Source organism: Scyliorhinus canicula, chromosome 7 (assembly GCF_902713615.1).
Source record: "Scyliorhinus canicula chromosome 7, sScyCan1.1, whole genome shotgun sequence".
Taxonomy (NCBI): Eukaryota; Metazoa; Chordata; class Chondrichthyes; order Carcharhiniformes; family Scyliorhinidae; genus Scyliorhinus; species Scyliorhinus canicula.
In genome coordinates, this window is record NC_052152.1 from 93761029 (window position 1) to 93770364 (window position 9336).

The 9336-nt window shown below is 43.7% G+C and overlaps 1 protein-coding gene across 2 annotated transcripts in view; it reads right to left on the reverse strand.

The window, feature by feature from the left end:
* The window catches only part of gpm6bb (glycoprotein M6Bb), a 224736-nt gene extending 215978 nt beyond the window's left edge, over window positions 1-8758 (reverse strand). The window contains exons 1-2 of one of the 2 annotated variants that reach the window (XM_038802474.1): window positions 8607-8758; window positions 8336-8519 (exon numbers count right to left, since the gene is read on the reverse strand). In XM_038802474.1, coding sequence (XP_038658402.1) covers window positions 8336-8339 — 4 coding nt within the window. In that variant the 5' untranslated portion in view covers window positions 8340-8519; window positions 8607-8758. Of the gene's footprint in view, window positions 1-8335; window positions 8531-8606 lie in introns of those variants that run through there. The other variant, XM_038802475.1, reaches the window with a different exon arrangement.
* Window positions 8759-9336: the final 578 nt, after the last annotated feature.

Here is a 9336-nt window from a genome sequence, read left to right on the forward strand (position 1 = left end):
TCTACATTCGATGTCTTTACAGAGTATTTCAATTTGCAGCCCACAGTTCAAGATTTCCGCAGTCATCCTTCCAATGCTTTTAAAACATAAAACAGATTGGTGTATAGTTATGCCTATTTCTAATAGCTAACATATCTGCTTCATACATTTGTGTTAAAAAAAACAATCGGCGAACAGGGCAACTAAGCATATTTTTCATGCTGAAGCACAAACTCGATTAATAATAAAACCCAAGCTAGTTGTTTTAAGATAGTGAGAGATATTACTGCAGGCTTTGAGCTGCCACATATTTTTCTACTTGATTTGTAAGCTAGAGATTTGTCAATGTGTCACAAATTATAGCCTGGGCACATGACCTTGTCCTTCATCATTGTTCGAAGTGTATGAAAAAAGTTAAAGGCACTTCAGTTTGAGTTAATCGGCCTGAGTACTAGTTCTCAAATGTGTTCAATTTCGTAAAAATGTTAAAGCTACAAATAAAGAGCCCAATAATTGTGCAAGTCTTGGATGGGACAAATTAGAAGCCAGAATAATGCTAGTGCTGTTGTACGAATAATTACCGACCATTAGGCTCTCAACCTGATGACAGCTCCTTGGCTTCACTGTAAAATTTCAATAGTAATTCAAGCAATGACTTTATTAGATATGAAAGAGATATGCAGCGGAATAGCCTGGTTTATGATAAGGGAGTTTGTTATGTAAACTCGCACAATGCAACTAAGGTTTTATCTTAATACCACATTTCTGGTATGTTGAGCTACATATCGTTCAAAGGTCTTGAGCCCACAAAAGCCACAGATAAAGAGGGTCACCGGATAAAGGCCCCCACACAGCCCAATGAGCAAGGGAATTATACAATCAGTGTAGGATTCTGTGAAAAAACAGGCAAGGCTGATTTCTGAGCATTTGGCCAAATTTCAATGCAAAAAATTGTGCTTTCAATATTTTTTGTTTTATAATCTTTATTGTCACAAGTAGGCTTACATTAACACTGCAATGAAATTACTGTGAAAAGCCCCGAGTCGCCATATTCCAGTTCCTGTTCGGGTACACAGAGGGAGAATTCAGAATGTCCCAATTACCTAACAGCACGCCTTTCACGACTAGTGGGAGGAAACCGGAGCACCCGGAGGGAACCTACGCAGACACAGGGAGAACGTGCAGACTCTGTCATGATATGCAGACATGCAGATAATGATATACAGACAGGCAGCTAATGAACACAGAGAACAGGACATGACCAATGAACAGGCAGGACACTCAGGGGTGGTATCTCACGATAAAAGGCACTCACACTCCACTTTTTTCCACTGATGAACATCTACAGAGTGAATCAGGGTGTATGTATAGTATCACACCTCCAGCACATGGCTAAGAGCTAGTCTGGTTCAGTCAGACAGAGTAACCACATTTAGATTAGCAGACAGTCGGACTCATAGAGAACTGTGCTAACTGTGCTACTAGTTCAATAAATCAGATTGAACTAACTTCAAGGTCTGGAGTATATTTTGGTTAAAGCTGCATCCAGTTGCAGCCTGCGTTATCCCAGAGTACATAACACATCAGACTCCACACAGACAGGGCCCAAGCCAGGAATCGAACCAGGGCCCCTGGAGCTATGAAGCAACAGTGCCAACCACTGTGCTACCGTGCCACCCTCAACACGTTCCAGACGTTAAGAAAGCCCAGGTGATACATTTTTCCCCCAGATACAAACCAAACAGCAACTGGTCATTTTTAAGCCTCAAAACACCATATTTTGTGGAATTGTTTTTGAAGAGGTAATTAATGCTCTTTGCTGATGAACATGTACCATGGGCATGACTTGGGTGATGCATATAGCATAAATGGACGAAGGTTCAAATATCAGACTTGTACCTCCGAACAGCCAGTTCCATAGTGGCACTGACCATTTAGACAGATACCCAGCCAGTGGTGGCTGCAACGAAGGAATGGAAACTCAATTATTGGAAAAAGGAGCAGAAGATATAAATCGGGCTCCAAAAGCAGCTACACATTCTGTATTCACCGACAAACAATAAAGTTACCACTATGACATCTCTTTGGAATCTCAGAGATTACACCATAATTGAGCACAGATGGCGCTGTAAGGAAACAGAAGATTTGATGATGACTTCCCCCACCATCAGTGTGTCAACTTGAGCCCTGCTCGCCATCAAAAAGGTAGATCCTCTCACGTTTTCAAAAACATTCCACTCTGCCAGGTTAGCAAATCAGCCTCAGCTTCAAACTAACACCAAACATCTGGGATGCAAGTCAGCTATGAAGGCTTGAGCTGCCTCTGGAGGAATAATGCAAACCTCTGGAGAATCCCACTCCTCCAGAAGCCTGACTTTGGATTTGTGCTGCATGTTTTCGGTTTTGTACTAACACTACAGCTATGGTCTGGGTGCACCCTCAGCCATTTATCTCACCTAGTGCATACTGAATTTTGAATGTGTTTCTGTGAAATGCTGTTTAAATCCCAATTGAAGTGCTGACCTCAACGAACAGCCAGCTAGACTGCAAGTAAATTATCAGGTCAATGCTCGAGATCGTATCCCACAGCTCTCGATTATTTATCCTCCATTTATCACACACTCCCTCATTTGCTGATACTAGTCGTTCAGCCAGCCAGAAACTATTTCTATTGACAGGCCTTCAGGCTCCAATGTGACCTGATTGTGCTTTTGGTCAACAAATCTGAAAAGAGAGCCGATAATGCAACATACTGATATATCGAAGTGCTGCAGACACAGAGAGGGAAAGGCGTTCATCACTGTACATTTTCTAATACTGTAAGCTCCTGATCTTGGCTGGCTGGGCCATTCAGAAGAAAATGTTTTACTACGGAAAAAAAACAAGGAATGAGATGGTCTCCCAGCAGCTGTTTACAAAACCGAACCATCAATAAGAGGCCTTCCTCTGAGGTAACGAAGGACAAGGCAGAAACAAGTCAATCATTTTTTCACTGGATCAATTTTCTCCCCCATCATGCATTGCAATAGGTAGGATACCTGCTATTTGATGTTGTTAATAATCAGCCCCACAGACCCGGGCGTCCAGGGGGAGAAAGAGGCCGATGTGTTGGCCTTTGCTTCCCTGATAGCCCGGCGACGAATATTATTGGAGTGGAGGGACTCAAAGTCCCCGAAGACTGAGTGGTGGCTTGCGGACATGTCGAGTTTCCTGGGGATGTAAAAAATTAAGTTCGCCTTGAGGGGATCTGTGCAGGGGTTCACCCGGAGGTGGCAACCATTTATTGACTTCTTTGCGGGAGAGTGAGCGTCAGCAGGGGGGTGGGGGGGGGGGGGGGGTGGTAGAGTAGAGTAGGAGGGAAAATATGGCGGGTAGTACCGGTGGGAGGGGAGCGGGCTTGCGCAATATGTTACGATGGAAGTATTGAAAGTACGTGGATGTTTGCACATTTTTGCCTTTTTTGCTTCCTTTCTGATGATGTCTGTAACTGTTTATAAAGCCAAAAACTACCTCAATAAAATTGTTTATTAAAAAAAAATAATCAGCCCCACACTGACCATCCTACATCCAAATTATAATCTCAATCCCTGGAGAGTCAGTAGCTTTACTCAACATTGAATCCCAATTTTTCATTGAGTCGGCCGGAGTGACAGTGTACAACCATTGTCTTTTGTGAACCTAGAATGGAAAACCAGTCAGTGTTGTTGCAATCACTATCTTGTGATTCCATCAGGAAGTGCACATGTGGACGTTAGGGAAGAGGAGGATAGGAGTCCACTGTGGCACCCCATGTCAAGTTCACACATAGAAAAACATTACTCACATTCTTTTAATGAAATACAATGCAACACGATTGCCCAACCATTGCAAAATAAAAAGCAAGTGGAATAACCTGAAAAACACTGCCTACGTGGGGGGTGGAAGCAGTGACCATCAATGATTTCAGTAATTGAATAGTCATCATTGAAATGAACTTACGAGGCCACAGGGACAGATTTGGGAAGTGGGACTGACTGGGTTGCTCCATAGGTTCGGTAGGCTAAATGAGAGCCTGGGCCATAATGACTCCATGAATAGATTTCATAGAAGTGATCAAAACTATGAAAAGTTTTGCTAGCCTCTTCCTATTTGCTATGTTTCCGCAGGCAGGAGGGTCAGTAATTAAGAGGACATTGATTGCATATGGGATCATGGTGTCATAGAAACGTTACAGCACAGAAAGAGGCCATTCAGCTCATCTTGTCCATGTCAGCCCGAGAACACCCCGGTCCCTTTGTAATCGCACATTCCTGCAAGTGGTCGCTAGTCCTGTAGTTTAAAGCACTTATAAGTGCAGATCCAGGTACCGTTTAAAAGAGTTTAGCGTCTCTGCCTCCACCACCAACTCGGGTAATGAATTCTAGGCTCCCATTACCCTCTGCATAAAATGGTTTTCCTCATGTCCCCTCTACACCGTCTGCCAATTTATCTTGAATCTATGTCCCCCGGTTCTAGAATTCTCCACCATAGGAAACAATTTTACCCTATCAATTCCTCTCATATTTTTGTACACCTCAATTAAGTCGCCCCTCAGCTTTCTTTGTTCCAACCTATCCAATCTCTCCTCGTAGTCACGCTTTTCTAGCCTTGGCAACATTCTTGTAAACCTCCTCTGCACTCTCTCCAGAGCAATGATGCCCTTCCTGTAACGTGCCGACCAGAACTGCACACAATATTCCAGTTGTGGCCTCACCAGTGTTTTATACAATTCTAACATTATATCCTTACTTTTATATTCTATACCTCTGCCAATGAAGGACAGCATTCCATATGCTTTTTTTTAATATAAAACATTTTACTGAGGTATTTGTGATTTTGTAACAATTACAGAAGTAATAGTGTACATACAAATATAAACACAGTGCAAAGGCTATCTTCCTCCTTCACAGGTCCCACCTTTCTTACACACTAAGCTAACCACCCCCCCCCCCCCCCCCACCTCTTCTCTGCTCCATATGCTTTCTTAAGAATATTGTCTTTTTGAACTGCTGCCTTTAGGGATCTGTGTACCTGCACGCCAAGATTGCTCACTTCATTTACCTCTCTTAGTATATTCCAATTTATTGTGCACACCCTACAATTGTTCGACTTCCCTAAATGCATGTTCTCACACTTCTCTGTGTTAAGTTCCATCTGTCACTTTATCGCCCACTCCACCAATCCATCTATATTGTTTTGAAGATTATGGGTATCCTGTGCACTGTCCACCATTCGACTAATCTTTGTTGTCTGCAAATTTCCCAATCATGCTCCCCACGTTCACGTACAAATCATTAATATATAACACAGTCAGGGTTCCAACACCAAGCCCTGTGGAACATCACTTGAAACCACTTTCCAATTGCAAGGGCAGCCATCGACCATTACCCTTTGCTTCCTGTTACTAAGCCACCTTTTTACCCAGTTTGCCACATTGCCCGGTATCCCACAGATTTTCATTTTCTTGGCCAATCTGCTATGTGTGACTTTATAAACGCCTTGCTGAAATTCATGTACACCACATCCACTGCACTACCTTCATCAACCTGCATGTCTGCACGTTCTCCCCGTGTCTGCATGGGTTTTCTCCAGGTGCTCCGATTTCCTCCCACAGTCCAAAGACGTGCAGGCTAGTTGGATTGGCCATGATAAATTGCCCTTAGTGACCAAAAAGATTAGGAGGGGTTATTGGGATATGGGGATTGGGTGAAAGTGAGGGCTTAAGTGGGTCGGTGCAAGGTAAACCCTTCTTGTCACTTCCTCAAAGAATTCAATCAAATTTGTGATGCATGACCTTCCTTTAACTAATCCATGCCAACTATCCCTGACTAAGCCATGCCTTTCTATGTAATTGACGATAGAACCAGAGGTGACATTAGTAGACTTTTGTTCAAAGTACAGCAAATTGTTCGGATCTGGAATGTACTCCCTGAAAGAGCGTTGGAAACAGGTAAAACAGTGGGCACTCCGACACTGAAATCGTGACCGGCGCAGGGACGGAGAATCCATTTTTCCGCTTTGAATAGGGACTGGCAGCAGTTCCCCAATTCTGCAGGCTCCAAAAAGCCGCGTACTCGGAGAGTACACCGCGCCGCCTAGGACCTACTTGGACCATTGCCAGAGGCCCGCTCAGCCATTCTTCACCCTAACCAGCCGAAGTCCCAACGACGTGGATCTAATGTGGTCCAGCCAGTCAGTACATTTTTGTGGCAGCTGTGGACTCTGTCTGCGGCCGCCCTGGTTGGGGGCGAGCCGATCGGAAGCAGGGGGCTCCACGATCCAAGTCCATTGGAGGCCGCCGTCATGCACATGTGGGGCCTCAGACCTGGAAGTGCGGGGGCCCGTATTTGCAGCAAAAGGTGCTAGATCTACACTGGTTCCCTGCTAGCCTCCTGCAGGGCTAGAAATTTGTGGCCCTCCACGCCGGTTTTTCTGGCATGAAAGTTTTGACGCCGGCGTGGGGGCATAGTCCCAATAACAGAGAATCCAGCCCAGTAACTTTCAAAAGGACTTGGATAAAGGAAATAAGTGTAAGACTATGGCAAAGGAGCGAAGGAATAGCCTCCTTCTGTATTGTATGATTTGATGACATCAGGTCCTTAAGGATAGCCTGGAATAAATAAATAAATTTCTATCGCTTCTCCCCACCTCCTTGGAATTTCTATTTGCGAGAAATACGCATACTTCATGAGTTACATACCACCAATATATGTTTCATAAGTATTCCATAAGTTTAAGTTAAATTTGACAATTCCACAGGCACCTTCATGGAACAAAATATGGCTACACAGAAATACACCATTCGGCCCATTGAATCTGTACTAGATCTTTCAAAGACTAATCCAGTTAGTTGCACTCGGTTTGTCATTTAATCTCTTCTTCTACCTTCCATGGTACCAGACATCCCCCTTTGGTTCTCCCCCCACCCCCCACCCTACTCACACATACACTTTCCCTGGACTTGTTCAAAACTTGCTACATCTATAACTTTTTCCAGTTCAGTCAAAAGGTCATTGACCTGAAACATTAACTCTGTTTCTTTTTCCGCAGATATGGCCTGACCTGCGGAGTATTTCCGGCATTTTCTTGTTTTTCAGTCCCTCTCTCGCCCGCTCTTTTCCCACATCCCTGCAAATTCCCACATCCCTGCAAATTCTGTTCTCCTTCAATTATCCACCCCTCCCCCCAACATGACCAACCACTAACCCCGAGGGACTCCTGCGTCCCAGAATGAAATACATCAGACCAGTAAGAGTATCAAGCAATGATAAACTAAACCCACTGTACACTGGGTATTATAGCAAGGACCACTTTAAGAAAGAGAGCTGTGTCCACAGTTACATTACCGCTTAACCGAGACACTACAGCAGCCAAGAGCACCATATGGTTTCTGCCAAATGATAAATTCATTAATAGAACATAAATGAAACAAATCCCAGCGAGACAATCTGCAAGCATTTTCACACACAAGGCCTCTTGATAATTCAAACACCAGTCGTGCATTCCTGCAGAGTGCTGTTGTTCTGAGTGAAAGTTGTTCTAAAATCAGCAGACAATAAGTACAAAATCCAAGATGATCTTGCCAAACACATCTCTTTCAAACCATATCCTGTTCTATCACAGCTGCCACAAATCAGCTCCTCATGCTTATTAAAAACACGTTTTTTTTTATTACTTTTGCTTTTAGGTTATAAATGGATTGGATCAAAAACATCTCAAATTTTTTTTTTAACCAATCCTCCTACCCCCCCGACCTGGAGCTTGGAACTTGTGAATTCAGTTGAGTTTGATGAAAGACCCTTTAAATCAAAAGAAACCCTTGCACTCAAATCCAGACAGCAAATTTATTCCAGTCCGCCTGACTCATTTATCCCACGGAACAGGCAGAGTCAGCGAGAAATACTTTCATCCCTTGCATTAATGTAGCCCGCATTTGACTGAAAAGTTAACTATATAATAAGTGAGCCCGCAAAGGACTCTCCCTCCCAGGTACATTCCAGAGGTTCCAGATGTGCCGCTTTCACACTCAGTTTCCAAGGGGGGGGGGGGCAAACTTTACAAATCAACTCATTGCAAACCAGAACTTGGGCTGCACAAGGAGTGGGAAGGGGGGGAGGGGGGCGGTGTGAAGATTAGCAACATGAAGTTGCATTATTATTTTTGCAACTTTTTCTTTCTAACTCCCGAGTAACGGTCTTGTTTCTTTTTGTAACAAAGGTTTTGCCAGCTCAGAGAGGGGAACGTTCCTGACTGCAAACTTCAGCGCTTTTGCACACACACACACAAGGACAGAAAGCAAACTGGTCAAATGCCCCCCTGTCTGTGCGAGTGTACTTACCCATCCTGGCTGAGCTTGCAAAGGCGAGGTTGGTAGAAGGTGGTGTCCCTGCTCCTCCTGCTGTTGCTGCTGTCTGTCTCTCTGTGTCCTGCTAGACTCTCTCTCTGTCCCTGGTTGGTGAGACTGAGCTCGGGGCTCACACACACAAGAGAGAAAGAAAGGCTGGCTGACGTCAGTCTCCCTGCTGTGGAAAAGGATTAAAACAAAGTCAACAAGGACCCAGCCAAGTATTGAGGGTGGGGGGCAGTGCAATATTACCAGGGTAACTAACCCAGACGTGCAGGAACAAAACGGATTCCCAATATATAACAATGTCACTTTGACTCAGGGTACCCTAACCAGCATAGCAAGGAGCAAGGGCTGCTGCCAGAAGCTGTGGATGCCACTCAAGACAGTTTCACTGAACACAAATATGATCCGGCTAATGATTGGGGGGCGGGGGGCGGCAGACTAAACATTTTGGGATTTTGACAGCAATGTAAATGCTGTACTGCTGGGGATTAGTCCAGCTCTGGTCAGCTTTAGATGCTTAAAATAGGATTTGCGAGGCAAATGCATTTTGCAGTTTTAATTGCCTCATTCTCTACAGATTTCTCCTTCCCTCAACACTTAGGAAAGATAACAAAAATTTACATAAAATTGCCCACAACTAAATTACAAAGGATCCATGTTTCTACTAAACGTGTATATTAAAATCTTATATTTAACACATTCGTTTCTGCACAAACACACTTCCTGTTGTCATGTTTTTGTCAACTTTTAAAATTATAAATGTCTAAGTCCATCCTTATAATTGCAAGAGACTATGTAAATGTGTTAATATTGTGTTTATATTCTCCCACCAGTGCTGATGTGCAACACCTCGATTTTGGGCCTCCCAGTTCTTCAATATCTATTGCAGAACAACATCTATGCTCGAGCAAACTCTACTTCCCAACTTCACATTAATGCTTATATTAAAGTATTAGAACCATTAAACCATAGAATGCAGGAGGAGATAC